Below are 19020 nucleotides of genomic sequence, written 5' to 3' on the forward strand. Positions count from 1 at the left end.
GGAAGTTCTTCTTCACACGGCGCACAGTCAACTTGTGTGGACTCCTTACCTGAGGAGGTTGTTGAACGGCTGGGACTATGAACAATGTTTAAAAGAGAATGATTAAATCATGGTGGCTAAGTCCATAAATGGCTATTAGCCAGGCAGGGTAAAGAATGGTGTCCCTAGGCCTCTGTTCATCAGAGGATGGAGATGGATGGCAGCGAAGAGAGATCACTTGATCATTGCCTGTTACCTTCATTCCCTCTGGGGCACCTTGGCATTGGCTACTGTCAGTAGACAGATACTGGGCTAGATGAACCTTTAGTCTGACCCGATACGGCCGTTCTTATGTTCTTATGTTATATGTTTCTATTAGAGAAGACAAGGTCAAAGAAATGTGCCTTGCTCTTGGAGTGCAATGTGATGAGATTTGTGATGATCCTTAGTTCTTGGGGAGTTCATAACACAGTCTTGGACTGCCCTCAGAGGAGGATCTGTCTCGCTCACAAACAAGCTTTACTCCTATTGTTGAGAATTCCATTGTGCCAAAAGAGCAAGGTTGTTGACCACAATCTTTATCCTAGAGTATTAAACGGTCTTTTAGATAGCCTTGGCCCAGGCCATGGAGCGCTTTGACGACAAGGACTGAGACCTTGAACTGGATTTGATATTTTATGAGACGCCATTGCAGAGAGTGGGAGACAGGTGTGATGCACTCATGGTAGCCAGTGCTGCTGAGGAAATGTGCTGCAGTGTTTTCTACTAGTTGGAATTCCCGAAGTGCTGAAAGTTTCATGCCCAGGTATGCCACGTTACTGAAGTACAGCTGAGAGGTGACAAAGGCATGAATAACTGAGGCCAGGTCACCTTCTGTCAGGATGGAATGGAGTCTCCTAGCCAACCAGAGGTGATAGAAAGCATTATTCATGGCCATTGCAATGTGAGAGCTCAGTCAGTGAGGCATCCAAGAGTATTTCTAGACTGGTCTGAATTGAAAAATGGTGGATGTGAACCTTCAGCCGCTGTACTGTGGCTGTAAACTCCGCAAAATACTTTCCTCTTCCCACCAGTATCACCTCTGTTTTGCTTGGGTTCAGATTCAGCCAACTGCTCTTCATCCATGAGCTGATCTCATCCAAGCAGTGGGCGATCTTGTTGGTAGTGGCATGGTCAAATGTGGTGAAGGATAGATAGAGCTCTGTCATCTGTATATTGCTGGCACTTGAGTCCCTGTGATCTGACCGGTTCACGTACTTGTTGGATATAAATGTTGAAAAAGATCAGAGAGAGAATTGATCCATGTGGGACCCCACAAGCAAGGGGTAGTGGTAGTAGTGCAGTTTCCCATCCTTGGATGCAGCCATTTTAATGCATTACTCTGGACTCCTGCCACCTCTCTCAGGTGAGACCGCAGTGTGTTGTGCTCAGCAATGTTAAATGCTGCAGAGGGGTCCAGGAGGATGAGAATGGATGTTCATCAGTGCCACAAAGCAGTTTCAGTTCCGCATCCTGTTCTGAATGCAGATTCTGCCAGGTCTAGATTGCTGGCTTGAGTTAGATGAGCTTGCTCAGGAGAAGGAGCTTTGATACTGGGCAATAGTTGGCTAGGACTGATGCAGCCTTGCTGCCAGGCCATGTCTAAGCAGCGCTACAGCTGGGCTGCTTGTATCCCAACCTGCCTTAGGAAAGGAAAGGAAAGGAGGATCTGGTGATGCAGGAAGTCAGTGACTGCACCGATAATCGGCGGCAGTCCCAGCACAACAGCCTCCCAGTGATCCCTCAGTCTTATGGTATTTGCATCATATCTCTGCAAGCTGGCTCTTATCTCCCTCACTGCCCTTGGACTTGAAGCTCCTTCGGTGGGTGGGTAGATGGACACTCCCATCTCAGCCCAGGCATGAGAGAGGAGGGGGTGCTGTAGAGAGCAGTTGTCTGAGTCTGGAGCACAAGGTTCCTTGCACAGGCACTGCTGTGCTCCTCTCTTTAAGATGAACAAGGCTCTTCTTTTTCAAGCTGCCACCTCCATGCGTGACTCCCTCTGCCCATTCTTGGGAGACACAGATGGGTGCAGCAATAACCAGTAGGAGAATGTTTGATGGGAAGTGAATGGCTCAATGGGGAGGGTCAGATGTCTAGTTAGCAAGTAGTTTTGAGGGGCTTCCCCCCAACCACCCCCTATAGGCTTGTGCACGAGCTATTCATTCATAGCTTCATGCCTCCTGGCAGGCTGTGGTCCTGCGCCATAAGCTCTTGCTCTAGTGCATCCTCACAGCATGTACTATCTGCAGTGCCCGCTGAACAAAATGACACGCCAGCTTCTGTGACTTCCACATCAGACCTGTGACCTGACAACAAATCTCCAGTGTGTCTAAAACCCACCGGGTCCTACCCTCAACCCCTCTGTACCTGGCACTTGGGTGCTCTCTGCTTACGCTACGCTGCCAGGCGTAAAGGGACAGGCTAAAGCTCTCTTGGCAACTCTCTGTCACCAGAGGCTCCTCAGGCCTGGCTCTTTCATCAGGAGCAGTGTGTGCAGCTCCATTGTGGGCAGTGGGATCACTTCATGTGTCCCAGGGTGGAGTTTAACCTCAGCTCTGTGTAAATCCTGCTGGGACTTCATAAAGCTCCTTGTGGTCCTTCAGGAAGGGAAGTGTAATGGCAATGATTCTGTCCCTAGCTCAGTGGGGTCCTGCTCCATATCTCGGGATCCTGGTGCTACAGTGATACAAAGAATGATTCCATCATCATGCCTGCTGTCTCAGGGCAGCTAGACAGCCAGCTGGTACATTTGGGACAGAGATCCTGCCAGTTCCCATGGTCATGGCCAGAGTTTGCCAACTGCTGGGCTGTATTCAGTGATGAATCCCTTGGGGGTGCATTGTGGAAGGAGAGACCCTCAAAGACTGGGGCGGCCATGTTCACTGTATGCTATAACCTGCTCCATCTCACTCTCTTTCCGCAAGGGTGCATGATCTGCCTGGGGCAGTCAACCTTCCTCCGGTTTAATCACCCTGCTGAGGCCAAGTGGATGAAAAGCATGATCCCAGCTGGAGAAAGGAGTCCTGGGGCCCCATATGGACTCACAGCAGGTAGGTGAATCCTCCATGCTCAGGACCTGGGAGTGAGGACACCCGTGTTCTATTCTTGACTCTGCTGCTGACTCAGGCAAGTCAGTTTCCTCTCTCTGTGCTTGTTTCCTTACCTCCCAGGGGGGTGGATAATAACCCACCTCCCAGGGGGGAGTTGTCTCAGTGCCTGAGGGCCTGGGATTGCTCTGAGGAAGATACCCCTGTGAGTATTAATGGCAACTGACTGAGGTTTTGTCTACACCATGCAGCTTTTAGCAGACACTGCTGTGCTGCTGCAGGTGTACTGCTAAAAGTCACACAGTGTAGCTGCTGTTTGTTGGGAGGAGAAAGCTTCCACGCCCCCACAAGCAGCAGCAGCTTTGTCTGCACTCCTGGCGACAAGTGCTGTTCACACCGGAGCTTTTCATCAGTAAAACTTCTGTCATTCAGGGGTGGATGGGACCTGGGGGGTGTTGTATTAACACTCTGAGTGACAAAAGTTTTGCCCACAAAGTGCCAGTGTAGACAAAGCCTCAGAGTGTAATGAGCTCAACAGAGCCCAGATATTCAGTAAGGCAAAGATCAAACCCTGGGCCTTGGAGAGAGGAGTTTGGGGAGGGAGCTCTGCCAGGGCTAAGATCGGCATTTCTGTCCAGTGCTGTGGTCTTTTAGTCTGCAGCTACCCCTACAGTCTGCCAGGTTATTGCTGTGCTCTCTAAGCCACTGAGAGTCACCAGTGCTGGGTTTGGTGCCTGTGCAGAGCTGAGAGTGGCAGCGATGTCAGGCAGGAACTTCTCCGTCTCTCACCAGTGAAGGAAGGGGAGAAGGGGACTCATTTGCTCCTGAAGGATCAGGTGGAGGCTGCTGCTGGAAGTGGGAGACTGGACTTGATTGACACGTCTTCTCCTATAAGCCAGTTCTGCCATCACACCAAATGGAAAGGCCATGGCCCAGTTCTGCAGTCCTTACTCAGGCAGCACTCCTATTTGCTTCAGTGGGGTTTTGCCTTGAGCAAGGCCTGCAGAGCTGGGCTTAAGCGTTTCTGCTTGGTATGATGGCAGAACTGCTCTGTAGGATTTGTCCATCAAGCCCAGGCTCCTACTTCCAGCTGCAGCCATGACTGACATTTATTTTGGCTGAACCAAAGCTGATGCCATTAGGGCTGGCAGTGAGTGACTCTGGGGGAAGCAGGTGAGATCTGATACCTCAGTAAATCCATTCCCAGGAGAGCATGCCCCTAGTGTGGTCATACAGCCACACCTTGGCGTTATGGTTCACCATATGACCCAGCTGGATTGAGCTACAGGGTGGCCTGCACAACCTAGGATTTAACATCTCTCAAGTGCTGAGCCTTCTAATACCTGTAGCAGTGTTTGGTTTAACCCTTCATGTGCTGTTACCAGAGCACCTACACCAGGATACCTGCATGAACCTTCTTGGGGGATGGGCAGTGAGGTGCTCTGCATGATGCAGACTAAATGTTGTTCTCCTTAGTGGCCACTTGAGACAGACTTGCTGACTTGGTGCCTACAGTGGGAAGGGTTCTGCGAGAGTCTGTGCTGGTAGCACAGCAATATTGAGAACCAGCCTGGGAGACAGAGAGGGACCAGAGGGGGGAGTTCACCGAGGCTTTCCAATAATGGAGTCTGGCTGTTGACAGCTAGTGCTTTCCTGCTTGCATTTCTCTGTCTGTACAGTGGGCCTTGTATTGGGGCAGTCTCTGAGCACACCCCTTTGTGGCATGGCATGCTACTGCACCAACCTACATAGCTTTCAGCACATCCAGTTGCTGCAATGACTTAGGCTGAGTCACATCAGAGTCTACCCATTTCTGGGCAGTAAACTCCAAACAAACACAAACCCAAAACAATCCTCTATCCCCAGTGGGCTCAGCTCCTAGCCCTTCGTGGGCTCTGCTCAGTTTTCATCACTGTTTTATAGAGCCCTGATTCTTGAGGCAGCTCTTCTTAGACCCTCTAACCCAGGGGTTTCTGTGGAAGCCTCCTTCCGGATTCCCCTGTCCTCCTAGCTGAGCATCTCTTGGCTTTTTATGACACTAGGTGCTCTCTGGTTTAGTCACCTGATCCTTCAGCAGCTACTCGATCCAGTGACAGGGCCCATGACCCCGACTCCTGATGAGACTAAACTCCTTACTGTTTGGAAAGCACTTTGAAGAGCTGAGTACTTGGCAGTCAGGGGAAGGTCAGGCTGGCATCCTGCACCAGCAGTTTATAGCAGAGTGCATCCCTTCCCCCAAGCACCTATCATGGGCAAAGTACATCGGTGAGGCACTGAGAAACCCCAGGGGTGTATTCTTGGTCCCACTGAGATTACTAGCAGAGCCCTTGCTGACGTTAGTGGGGCCAGGATTTCACCCCAGGACTTGGTGTTGGGACACAATCGGGAGCCTGGTGAGAGTCCCATGGGAAGCTGTCTGGGGCAGGAGGGCATGTTCTATGTAAGGAATGCTGGCCGTGGATGAGCACTGATGGCTCTCCCTCTATCCTCCGTTTTTTGTTTCTCAACATTGTAACCAGAGAACCTGACCATGCGGTGTCTCCTTAATCAGTACTGTTTGGGATGCTTATGTGGCTGAGTGCCACCTGCCCCCATTCACTCCACTTTAAAAAATTAAACACACAGGCAGTTTGGCAGGTGAAGCTGCTATTTGCTTATTACATAAATGATCGTTATTGAAGATTCTGTTAAAAACTCCATTACACTGAATGCAGATGTCACCCAGCGCAGATCTAGGGCCATCTTGAGAAAAGCCCTGAATTAACTGGATCTCTCAGTTTAGGCATACAAGAGTCCCCACTCCTTCCAGGGGCCACTGGGGCACTGGACCCTGATAGAGGAGCTGTTAGGAGCTTTGTGTTTCCAGCTGGTGAAAAAAATCCCAGAGCTGGGGACTGAAATGTTTCTAAAATGATCTCTCTACTTGCTAAGAGATGCCTGCTATTTACGTGTATATGAACAACATTTGCCCTGGTTTGTGGCCTTTCCGTTCCTGCACCCACTGTTGACTCAGCTCAGCAACTGCACTTCTGTCTGTTAATTATTAATACGTGTCTCCAAAGAGTTTAAGTGTAGCAGCTCCTGAGCTGAATCCTTGGCTGAACACAGGACCTGGCTGGCATTTCACACGAGCTCTCCTGGTCACAGGGCAGGTTCCAGAGACCTTCTAGCCCTCAGAACAGCATAAAACACAAGGTCACGAGCCTCATCCAATGTGTCGAAAGCAGGGAACCCTCCTGGAGCTGGGTGGGAGAGCTGCAGGCAGCGCTTGTCTGTAAGGGCGAATAAATGCAAGATTCAAAGGCTGTTTCTTCAGCCCAGGGGTTCATTGTTACTTTTCTCCATGGAGTGCAAGTCTCCTTCACCTTCTGTGGCTGTTCTCCTCCTCTGCTGTCACTGACTATTGATGGAAGACTGGGCTAGATGGGCCTTGCTTTGATCCAGGCCAGTGGCTATGTGCTGTTTCCATGCACCTTCTCAGGCTGTGCAGAGCTTCCATTACCAGTCCATACCTCCCCTGCAGCTCCTGGCATGGTGTTGTGGCCAGGACGTTGCTGTGCTCTGGCTATTCCTGGCTGCCAAAATGGCCCTTTAGGGCTACAGGCAATCTTCAGAGATAGCCCCCAGGAAGAGGAAGCACACAGGTAGGGCACAGCCTTCTCTGCCCTTCTCCCCTGCTGTCCATGCACAGCCAGGACAGAATTTGGCCCACACTCTTTACCAAAGCTCACAAGAGAAGGGTCTCTTTCCTTTTTGCCCATCCCACCTGTCCTCTGAGACCCACTCCCATCAGGAGAGTCTTGCGTTCTACTCCCTAAGAATGCAGCACTGCAGGTACCTCAGATTCCTCATGCTGTGCAATCACACACAGCTCCTAAACCCCAGGTGTCAGGGGACCAGAGCTTAATTCAGAATGTCATCTTCCCCTTTGCAGACTATTAGCAGCCCGCAGTGGAGATAAGCTCTTTCTCTGTTGCATCAGGGTTGTGTTTGGGACTGTAGAACAGAAGGCATTAGCTGTTTGCATGGAGGAGTGGGCAGCTAGCTGCAGCATCTCAGGCTCTCACATTGGCTGTGTCAAACTAGCTAGGGTGATGCGCAAGGAGAGGAGACAGCCTGTGTCACAAGCCTGGCAGTAATCTGCCTGGGGTAGCTTGATACCCACGAGAGAGACAGAGAGAGAGTGTGTGTGTGTGTGTGACCACGTGCTGCCGTTAACCTGCTAGCATGTGAGGGAAGGGAGCATGTGGAGCCAATTAGTGTGTCAGGGCTTCTGGAACCCCATGATTTTCTGTGGGGTGTGTGCACATACTTTCTAGGCAATTATTTCCTGCATGCCGGTCTTGAGCGCATATCTGGGCTGTCTAATGTACATGGCCCCTAGCGCACACACCCCAGGAGGGCCAGGAACCATGACTGGGTGGAGATTAGAGAGGATGGGCCTTACACTTTACTTGGGCGATCTCAAGACTTTTCACTATGGCATTTTGGTCTATGGCATAGAAGTATCCATTCCGTGCATACACAGGAGTCAGCCTAGGATGAGAGTGGGGATTGTCATGGGTTCCCATTGGATACATCCAGCAGAGCCCTGTTTGATGTCAGCCAAGGGCTCCAGGCAGAACTGAATTCACTTTTCTTAAGTAATTTGATTTCTGTCCCTTGACTGCCTCTGCAGCGAGTGCTGGTCCTGAGGCGCAAATCCCAACACTGCAGTCAGCCAGGGTGCCATCTGGATTCAGGCTTGCTGTGGTTTCAGCATGCTGAGATGCTGTTCAAAGAGAGCTGGTCCAGCTGGTCTGATTCACCTCTGAAAATGGTGTTCAAGCTAAAGGCTGGTCCTCACCTGTCCTGTAGCCAACCCTGCCCTGATGTTTTGAAGAGAGGGCTCCGCAATGTCCTTTGCTAACATGTGTTTGTATCCCTGATGACTATGGATGGTGCTGGGCACTGGGGAGACATAGGGACAGAACAGGTTGTATGAAGAGAAGGGCCTGGAAATTGATAGCTTTATTTTTTATCCAAAAAATCAGATTTTTGTATTTAAATTAGAAACGGTTTTATTTTTAAAAATAAACTTATTTAAATGTAAATGTGAAATTATTACCAAGCTACGTTAAGGCCTAAACTTACTTTAATTTATTAAAATCATTTAAATTGAATACAAAATATTAAGCAGTACATATTTGCTGTGAAGTTTTGAAGAAAGTCAGCCTCTGAACAGGAAGTCACTGGCTAAGCACCTGGAACCAGAGTTTATTGAAGTGCTAAACCAGCTTTCAATAGCAGTATCTTTTCTGCAGGGGCAAAGAAAATATTTCTTTCAGTTTACTCAACTATTTCAATTCAATAACTAGTTCAGTCAAAGTTCAAAAACCAATTGGAGTTGAAAAAGCAGGAAAACTTGTTTTCCTCTTTCAATCTATTAATAAAAAGTAGGTATGAGAGGGTTGAGATCTACTCATTCTAAAATCTTGAAGACCTGAAAAATTGGTTCAATTCCCTAACTACTATTTTTATTTAATAAGTTAATTTTAAATACAAAACATATTCTGATAAACTTTTTTTTATTTTATATCCAGCACAGTTAAGGTAGTTTTTTAATTAATAAAAACAAAATTAAGAAGCTGCTTTTATGCATTTTTAACTGAATTTGAATTTCCATCCAAACTGAACCAAATCACAAGTAAAAAATTAATCATCTGCTTAATAAAAATGTAAAAAGTAAGAATCTGAATAAATGTTTAAGCTATACGATTGCTTAAATAAATGTGTATAGATACAGCATATCCCCCTGGTTAGCAAAAAGAAGCAACAGATTTCAGTGTACAGGCTGTATTTAGTTGCAAATCAACTTGTTTTAATGTTTACCAACGAGAATCAACATCTCTTTATGAAAATAACTAAAAAGTACAAATGCAAAGCAAGATTAAAATCAATTATTTAAATCAAGGTTTCCTGCATGCTGATTTAAAGCATGATTAAAATTGGTGATTTAAATCACTTTGTTTTAAATCAGTCCACCCTGCTGGGTCTTTTATGTCCTGCATAGCCTTTGGGTATCAGTGCCAGGCCCCTCTAAGGGGAAACTGGGAGATTCTTGGGCCTCCCCTGTTCTTCGGAGAATGTCTTGTTCTGACCCAGACATCCTGGTCAGTATCTTCCCACGTCCAGTGCCTTGGAGAGAGGGGGGTATGCTGAGAATTTGCTGTCTTGAGATCAGTAGAGGCCAGGGCTCTTACCGGCTTTCACTTTTAGGACTATCCAGCCACTTTGTAGCAGGAATGATTCTGATTCAGAGGTGTTGGGCTTTGCTGACCGCATAGCATAGACCTGATACGGGCAAACCTGCGATGCTGCTTATTGCAGGCTGAGCGTGTGCTGCAGACCCAGAAATTTTGTGACCTATCAGCCCCAGCCCTTCCTTCCCTGCCACCATAGCTAAGTAACTGTGGAGCCAAGGCCATACGTACAGTTGGAGGAAGGAATTGACACAGTTTTATTCAATTAGCTTTTATTGGCAGGACAGGCAGTACAAAAAAGCTAGGCTGCTCAGGTCTTTGCTGGGCAGGTCTGCTCCCCGCAGGATGGGATCACTCCCAGTGTCTGGGGCTTGATCCCCTGGGCCAGGCACGTGTCATTCCTCAGCTGGTGGCAGGTGGCTCTGCTGTATTGTTCTGTCTCCCATGGTCAGGTGCAGATTTTCCTTGTCCCTCTGCAATGAGACATCTCTTCTGATTCTGGGTATTTGAGGAAATCACTTCCTTGCACTCCCTCATATTTAGGATGTGGGATGGAATGTATTTGTGTCTCAGTCTCTCCTCTGTCCTGCTAACTGCACAGTTGCTTCTTTCTGGGTTCTGACCATGCTCCCAGTTTGCACCCGGTTCTCAATTTGGTGGGAGCCTGCCTTTGTTTTACCCATGTCACTGTGGCAAAATATTATCTGGTCTCACTTTTCTGGGCAGGGATCTGGCACAGTCCAGCTTGTTGCTGTTCCTGATTTGTTCTTCCCAGTGACAGATGTGTTGGTGTTTTAAGCATTGGTCGATCACACAAGCTGAAACAAAAGGCTGGTGCTTCCAGATGAGAAGCACAGAGAATTTGGTGTTTGTTTGAGGTATGGAGATCCCTGTGTGTGCACTGCAATAGAATTTGGAGGCATGTCAGGCTGTTGCTGGTGGTTACCTGAATGGGGCAAGCTGACTGGCACAGAGGGAATTACCAAGGGAAAGTTGGTGTCAGTTTTCTTGGCCTGCCTGTTGCAAATGGGAAGTGCTGTCTTTCCTGTGTGACCTCTGTCTCTGTTCCCTTTCTTGTACAGTCATTTGCATTGTCTCTCTATTCAGGAGTACTTGACTGACTGAAATCGGCTTGCATGTCTCTCCTCCAGGTGATGAGAGTTTGGGGTCAAGACTCGTGGGTTCTGTTTCCAGCTCTGTCACTGCCTTGCATAGTGACCGTGGGCAAGTCACTCACACAGGTATAGAATAGAGCTAATGATACAAGGATTGTGAGGCTGCAGGATGTCTGTGAAGTGCTTTGGGATCTTCAGACCAAGTGCACATCGTTATTATAATAACCAAAATTTACTCCTATCAAATAATTCTGCCGGCAGATGTGGTCAGGAATCTTGTATCTGCGGAAGAGCTGATTTAATGGAAATAAATTGAGCTTTGGTCTGCCTGGAACTGATGAGCAGATTAACCTGCCAATCAATCCCCTCTCTTACAGTAACTGACCATAAGATCATGGCTTTGCCCATTAATTCAGCACTCACTGTGAGCCGCTCGTGCCGTGAGTCTGTCTAGTCTTCCAGAAAGCCAGACTGTAAGTGCCCCTGATTGGGTTATCGCTCTGGCAGTATTATTACTGCTTCTCCATCCTTCCCCTTTATGATTCTTTTCATTTATTAAAGAGAAAAAACCCCAGCCACTCTCAATCCCGGCTGGGATCTAACCGTGTCTGACAAATGCTGCAGACCAGAGCAGTCTGGTTTCAGCTTGACATTTATGTGGCTTCAGACAAGAGCCATACTTTCTCCATCAAGCCAGCCAGCTGCCTTCTGCCAGCTCAGACAAGTAGTTGGGCATTGGCCATCCAGGGGGCCCAGCTAGCTCTGCAAGCAGAAATTGGTACCTTCCAGGTGAGTGCCGTGTAGAGACTGGGATGCTGTGACACTACAAGGGGAAGGGATTAGCTCACAGTCACCCAGTAGGTGAGTGGCAGAGCCAGGAATAGCATCCAGGAGCTCTTGAGTCAGGCATCCTGATCTAACTCCTTGACCATGTTGTCTTCACAGCTAGAATGACTGAAATGGCCATTATTGGCCCTGTAGAAGTCGAGTGGAGACAGGAAGGTTGGTCTGTCGATCATTTGGGTATCAGCAGGCAATCAAAGGCTTGTGTAGATAGAAGGAAGACGCCCTAGAAGCTTGTGACCTACTTGGCTGTTTTTTTTTCCCCTCTGCTGTGTTTGCTGGTTGCTGCTGGGAGCGTTAGAGCTGGAAAGGTGCCCTGAGGTTGTGGCTTAATTAATTAGTGTTTGCAGAGTGTTTGGAGATGCTCCAAGGAAGGGTGCAGCAGCTGCTTTTGGGGGTGGCTCTGCCGTTGGAGGGAATTGCCTCCAGACATGCCCCCAGGAAGCTGTATGGGATGGGGGAGCTGGTACTCAGGGGGTGCAGAGTCACCAGGCAGCTTTTGGCCAGCTCACATGTGCAGTATTTGCCCCAAAAGAGGGAAGACGTCTGAACTCATCTGCTGATGAGGATCTATCCTAGGAATGAGCTTAAAGGGTTAATTGAGTGCTATTGCTTCTCCGAACCTGGGCCTGTGGGAAGCTAGGGTTCTGAAAGGCCAGCATTTGGGACCTTGAGATACTGTGCCATGGATAGTTCTCGCATGTCCTATGGGGCCAGTTTAATGGGAGCCAGAAGCGTCAATACACCCTGCAGTTTATTGAGCAAGGAGCTGATAACCCCACACTTGTTTAGCAAAGGAATTGACCATTTGCCACCTGCTGAGAACCTTAATGTCCCGAGGCATTGGAGGCCAACACAACTTCAGCTTCAAGGGCTTGGGGTGGAGTGTTAGTTCAGAGGCAAGTGGCAGGAACTGTTGAGGAACCCGCTTTACATTTACCCCCACGTCCTGAGGCAAGTGTGTGGCCTGGTCTGGTTTATGGCTGACACATGCTCCCCCCCACCCCGCCAGCTTAGCCTGCTTGCCCCTGTTTAGAGACATGTTGTATAGTTGAAATTCTAGACCCTGGGCAAAGGTTATGGCAGCAGCTGGCTCCATGCTGGTTCGTAAATTGTTTCTAAGGGACATTCAATCAAATCATTTAATTCTCTTAGTCTATCCCCCCTTTTTGTCCCTGAAACTCTTTGAATCCCCAAGACAAACCCCCCAGAGACTCCATCCCCAAATCCCACCCAGGGAGCAGCTACCCCTCCCTCCAGTCTGCCTGGATGTCTGATTTTGCGGGTCTTACATGTTCTTTCTTCCCCTGACCCTGATGGCAGCTGGGGAAGGAAAGGGGGTGTTGACTCGGCCTCAGAGAAGCAGGGAATAATGGCATTTTAGCTGGGAGGGTGAAATTAGACATGCTCTGCACCCTGGCTGCTGCTGTCGGGTGCTCTGGAGGAGGCTGCACCTCCTCCCTTCTAAGTGGGAGGCAGATGCTTAACCACATGACATGTCTGGAGTTGGCTCTCTCTCCTCCCTGCACTGCTGGTTCAGTTTTGTCTACAAGACTCCAGAGGAAAAGTCAGGTGGCCTCAGGGACTGATTATTATGTGGACAGGGAAGACACAACAGCCAGTCCCATCTGAAGGATGAGGTGAGGTATATGCAGCTGTTCCCTGCCCAACTCCCAGCGTGCCAGTGATACCACAGGCAGAGCCAGGAAGAGGATGCATTAGCATCACAGGGCTTTGCAGTCTGTGTGCTGGAAAGAGCTATCAAATTTCAGTTGCCTGGGCAATAAGGCTAGTGGGACACCCGGATAGTTACTGGAATATAATCCCCGGGCACCTGAGCTCCAAGGAGATGATCAGCATGGGAGATAACAATACTTCATAAGGGCATGGCTTACCCTGAACCCCAGGGGGAGTAGAGCAGGGTTAGGGGGGGCAGTTCAGCACAGCCCTGTGTGCTTGAGTTTCATAAAAGAAAAGATCCAGTAGAGGTCCCAGGACCTGTTATTAAAGCAACTGTTCTGTACAAAGTAGCTGCAGGTAAGAGATGAAAAAGACTCCTGTATCTTACTGAAGCTGCAGAAGGAATTTAAGGAGGTGGACTTTAGCTAGGTCTGTTGTTAATATTCCTTTTCTTCTGAGATGTGCCCTGGACTCCTAACGGCTCCAGGTAGTCAGGGCCTCTGCATGGGTCACATCCAGAAGATGGCACCTGCAGCAAGCCCATGCTGTGGCACTGGCTTGAAGAAGAGCACTCAAAGGAGCATGGACATTGCCAAGCTGTCTCAGACTATGTCTTTCTAGTGCTTCCTCTCCTCTCCTCTCCCCTCCCAAAGAGGCCAGTCCCAGGTGCTTCAGTGCATGTATCCCTCTAATGGCCAAGTATGGAATAGCCTGACTATAGGAAAAGATCTTCTGAAACCTAGTCCTCATGCTTAGAAATTGAAGGGTTAATAGCTCTTATCCTGTCTAATTGAGCTGTGGGTGTTCCCGTTTGCATTGTGGGCACCACTTCCTACTGTGCTTAGCATTCCAGCCAGCATGTATGTGGAGCACATACCAGCAGTGTGGCTTCGGCCTCCTGCAGAATGCAAAGTGCTGGCTCAGAGCAATTAGAACTTCTGTGGGGTATTCTGTAATGTGGGAAGCGAGGAGAAAACTCTTGTGTGGGTGCCTCCTACTGGCAGCTTCCTGCTGGAATGTTTCCTGTGGAAGAGGAGAGTGATTTGAAACTGGCTCCCATCCCTTCCCTTTGCCATGTGGCCTCATGTCATGGCTGTGCTGACGTTGGCTGTGGTAGCAGTAAATAGCGGTTCCCTATGGAGGAGAGGTAGGCAGGTCGACAGATAGAGCCCAGACCGATCCACCAGGCTTTGGTGGTCATTGGTTCCTCCACCGCCAGCCTCTTGGAGAGCAGGCCCTGGGCTGTCGTGGTTCCTCTGGAGTCTCCAGAACTGACTTGCAGCAGGGGTTTTGTGGGACAGTGCTTGGGCCGTCCTGCCTTAGAAACGGGAGCAGGAGCTGAATGTTTGCTCCCTAGCACAGGCTGGTTCTGGCCTGTCTCTACCTACATGGCCTGGTTGAGTGGAGGGGTTTGGCATGGGCTGAGCTATGAGGTTAATGGTGCTGTCTCCTCGGCTAACGTGTGCTCCTGTCTCTCCCTCTGGCAGAATCGGAGAGTCTAGTGAACGGCAACCACCAGCTGTCTCTGAATGATGTCCATAAGGGGCAGGGAGTGAGGCCCCGGCCCAGCCACAGTTCCCTGGTCAGCTCTATTGAGAAGGACCTGCAAGACATCATGGACTCTTTGGTGATGGAGGACTCGAGCTCTCCCAGGAGAAAACTCTCTGCCAATGCCCAGTCCCCTGTGTCCTCAGTGGTGAATGGTGGTGGGCATTACTTCTTGTCCCCACCCTTGAGCCCTGGGGCCATGTCTGTGGGCTCCAGCTATGACAACGCATCCCCGCCCTTCTCCCCAGTTTCATCCCCAGCCAGCAGTGGCAGCTACACTAGTCACTCTCCCAGTAGCCAGGAGCAGGGGCCGCCCATCCCCCCAGTGGTGCCAGTGAGATCTTCCAGCTACAACCATGCCATGCAGCCCCCACAGCAGCGGCCACTTCCACCTCCATGTGGGGGCTCCAGCCCGGACCTGAGGAACAGCACCACAGGCACAAGTGGGACACAGCTTGCAGAGAGTCCCAAGATGCAAAGGAGGGCAGTGCATGGTGTTCCCCTGAGCCCCAAGCCTTGCCAGAGAGCCCTGCACCCTGAAGGCCCTGGGCTTTCAGCCTTCTCCAGTACCCGGAGAGCTGCTGAGAGCACACAGCTGGGCCATCCTAACCAGCATGTGCCCCTGGTGTCTGTAAGCCCAAGTGACTATGTAACAGGGAGCCCCCAGGCTCAGCCTACCAACATCCCCAGCAGCCCCCGACTGGCACCCAAATTTCAGTCACTGTCTTCTCAGAGGTTGAAAATTGTGGCTCTTCAAGAGCGTCCACCCAGCCCCTTCAGGGAGGGCAGGGAGCCCCCTGGCATTGACAGACAGCTGGCCTCCAGCCCCTCCCGGCAGGTGTTGACAAGAGTCTTCCAGCCCCTGGAGACTGTGGGTTTCATCCATGTAAATCAGGACTGCCGCTCTCTGCAGCCCCCTGAGAGTCCCAGAATGGGCAGAAGGAGCGTGGAGAGCATGAGGGATTTGCCTCCCCTCAGCCCTTACCTGTCTCGTCGGGCAGCACCCCTGCCCTCTGCCTTGTCTCCCCAAGCAAGGACCCCCCAAGAGAGTCCCTCACAGCAGACCAAGCTGGCCAAGGAGGTTCCTGAGAGCCCTCGCATCCGGCGCAAGGCAGCCAGGCCCCTGGAGAGGCATGAAGACTTCTCCTCCTCGTCCTCCGTGACGGGGAAGAATTTGAGAACCAGGAGCCCCTCACCCATCTTCCAGGCAGAACTTGCCTCCCAGCGTAAACCCAGCTTTGGCATTACCCTCAGCCCTGCATACAGCCTGGGATCGCTGGTTGTGCCCTCGCCCCGTCAGAGCCCCCGGGTACAGAGGAAGCTGTCAGGAGATCTGCGTCTGCCTGTAAGTACGAGGGAGCGCAAGAACAGCATCACTGAGATCAGTGACAGTGAGGATGACCTGCTGGAGTATCACCGCCGCCAGCGCGAGGAGCGGCTGCGTGAGCAGGAGATGGAGCGCCTGGTGAGAGGGACAGCATGGGATGGGGTCTGGTGGGGGGTAGGGCATGGGACGGAAGTGGGGCCTGGTAAGGAGTCGGAGATGGGGCATAGTGGGGGAAGCACTATGGATAGATGCTGAGCTCTAGGGCAAGGGGGAGCACTGATGTTGGAGGGAGAAGTGAGGTCTTCTTTAGTCCACGCTTGTTGATACTGTTGCCCATTCTGAGGAGCACAGGTAGTGCCACAGTGGGTAAAACACAGTGGATGTTTAGGAATATCCGGTTTATCCAAGCCCCTTGCGGCAGCTGGGAAGAGGCTCTTGGTCTTGCTGGAACTGGTTACTGTGATGCTAGTTCAGTTGCTTTGACTTAGACTAAGGCTGATCAGGTCTCAGAGCATCAGCTGGTCCTTGAGAGTGACAGGAAGGACCACATGGTACTGTTGGCCAGCTGCATGCTGGACTGATTTGCCTCCCCTCTGTGCACCATGGGAGGCAGGACACCAAAGTAGCTGGATACATGGTCTGAGCTGTGCTGGTCAATCCATTCCCTGTGGGATTTGATTCCTGGACCCTTTCTGCCCTGTCGACTTCAAATTCACATGCTGTATATGACCGGCTGCGTCCTCCCACAGCTGGGGCAGCAGTGGTAGAAGCTGCCCCACTCATTAGTCTGCTAAGCAGCTGGGTAAGACTCTGCATGTGACCCTTGCTGACTCCCCTCAGCACAGCATCCTCAGTTGAGGAGTTAGTGTGCTGCGTCTCTGACCATCATTCATCACAGCTGTAAGCTCAGATGCTATTATCTGCTAACTGTATCCTGGTCCCGTCCAGTTTCACATCATGTCTGGCAAGTTTACTGGACCCCTGGGGGGCTGCTGTGGCCCTCACTCCCGGTCAGAGTGGTGTTTGCTGAGGGTGAGACACTGGTTGCAGTGACCCCTGTTCCCTCCCCCTCTGCTCCAGCTGACACACTGCTTTATAGGAGCAATCGCATTGCAGTTCCTGCTATAACACCAATACACATCCATTAGTGGTCAGAGTAAGGCATTCACTGGTGAGCCCCGGGCTTGTAGCTTGCTACAGAGTCTGGAAAGCTCTTGCCTTGTGTAAGTCACCTACAGGCCCCATACCCCCTCAAATGCCTTACAGGGATTTGTGAAGGGGAGGCAGGAAGCCAACCACAGAGCCCTCCACAGGATAGGGGAGAGAGCGGAGTGCTCTGTTGATGGCGGAGGGGCTTGTGGCATTGGCTGCTGGGTGGCTTCGGCCTTGCAGTCTCCAGGATGCATAGGGCCTGGGATCCTCCTTGCTCTGGAGCTCTGGCCTGTGCTTTCACACACCACTGTGGGCCTGGCCCCGCTGTGCCACAGACTGGTACGCCGACCACATGGCACTGCACGGTGTATACATCATTGGAGAGCTCTCTAGTCTCTCCACTCACCTCACTGGCGCTATAAGTACTTGATGTCACAGTGACCTGGGATTTTTTGTACCCTCGGTGAAGTTTTGAGTCTGACTCTTTCCAAGCCCAGACCTGCACCCAGATACCAGGGAGTCCAGGCAGTTGCAATAAGGGCTGGTGTATTTTTTGCATAGGGCCTTGGACTTACACTTTTTTCAAACCCAGACCCTTTCTGCTGTGCATTTTGCTGCAGTTACTAACAGCTGCATACCAATAATGTGCATAGGCCTCTGAGTATCTGGACTCCTTGCTTATCTGGAGAGATTACCACAAGAAGCAGCACTTGGGCCTCCCTTCTGAATGCAGATAGCTGGATTTTGCAGAAGCCAATGTGCAATTAACCATCATAACAGGACAGGGAACCTACAGGTTATGAAGCTAAGTGGTCTGCATTTATGTGGGGTGAACTGTAAATCTACAAAGCCTGTGGGTTGTATTATTGAGTCTCCATGTACAGGGTGCAGAGTGAGCCGACAGGGTATTGACTGGCACAGTCTGGCCTGTATGTATAGGACTTCGAGGCCTCTTCTCTAAATGTAGGCCCTCAGGATTTGACCGTATGCTCTCTGGGGGATGCCAGGCTGGGACTCCAGCTTCGTGCCAAAGTAGTTAGCTGCTTGGGCCCTTTTAATTGCATTGCATGTATTGTGCAGATAATGTTCCAAGGCTCCTGGCAGATGGGAGGTCTTGCGGGCACTTAGGCCCCATATTTAGGCCATGGGACAGAATTTTTATAGACTAGGCAGTTGCCTGTCTCGGGAGAAGAGTGAGGTTTGCCCAGTGCATCTGTCTCTTCTTTTGTCCATGTGTAGCCAGTGAAGGGGGCCAGTCCAGGGTGGTTCAAAGAGGTTGTGTAGCAAAACCCCTCCCCTTGCTACTGGATGGTGTGCTGTGGCAAGCCAGATGGTAGTTGCTGGGCAGAAATCTCTGCACAGGTAATGGGATCAGGGAGGCACCTATTGACTGCACTACTTACCTTAGGGGTCACTTCTGCAGCCAGGGCCAAAACCACCAAAGATGGCGGCTGGCTACCGAGCTGTCCTTTGTGGGAGCTCATGGAGCGTCTGGTTTGTATACCCAGGAGGCTGTCCAGCACCCAGCCATGTGCCTGGGTACGGGGCAGCACAGCTCACCTCCCTGTCCTTTGCCTCAGACTGCAAGGGTGGGGTTTGACTAAGGCAAGGTTCAGTGCCTGAGATCCCTTTCTTTAAGATAAAGGGTTCCATGTAGGAACCGATGCCTCGAATCAGCTGGGAGTAACGCTATCTGGGAAGAAGGTGGATATGACAGTATCCCTGATTGAAGGGGCACTTGGCAGGTGACGACTGGTGCCTTGTCAGGTGGGGATGGCATCAGGTACAAAATAACGAGACCCAGCAAGATTGACTCAGCCTGGCACTTAATACTCCCCTGACACGGTCTCCAGGAGCCCAGGAATGTTCATTCTCCAGGGCACTCGCTTCCCTAAATCCCCTGCGAGATTACACTGTAAACAGGGTTCTGGGGTGTGTGCCATTTCCATGTGCATTGTAAACAGTTGCTGCCTTCCCCAGGTGTGGGAACTGCCCTGGCCATTGCCCATATTGTCCGTACCATCTGCAGTGTGTGTGGAGTACCT

The 19020-nt window shown here is 50.6% G+C and overlaps 1 protein-coding gene across 9 annotated transcripts in view; it reads left to right on the forward strand.

Moving 5' to 3' along the window:
• PHLDB1 (pleckstrin homology like domain family B member 1) overlaps positions 1-19020 on the forward strand; it is a 116630-nt gene that overhangs the window by 39728 nt on the left and 57882 nt on the right. For all 9 annotated transcript variants that reach the window (XM_075073504.1, XM_075073505.1, XM_075073508.1 and 6 more), the window contains 2 exons: positions 2946-3071; positions 14436-15961. In XM_075073504.1, coding sequence (XP_074929605.1) covers positions 2946-3071; positions 14436-15961 — 1652 coding nt within the window. The remainder of the gene's footprint in view (positions 1-2945; positions 3072-14435; positions 15962-19020) is intronic.

This window comes from Chelonoidis abingdonii, chromosome 18 (genome assembly GCF_003597395.2).
Source record: "Chelonoidis abingdonii isolate Lonesome George chromosome 18, CheloAbing_2.0, whole genome shotgun sequence".
Lineage (NCBI taxonomy): Eukaryota > Metazoa > Chordata > Testudines > Testudinidae > Chelonoidis > Chelonoidis abingdonii.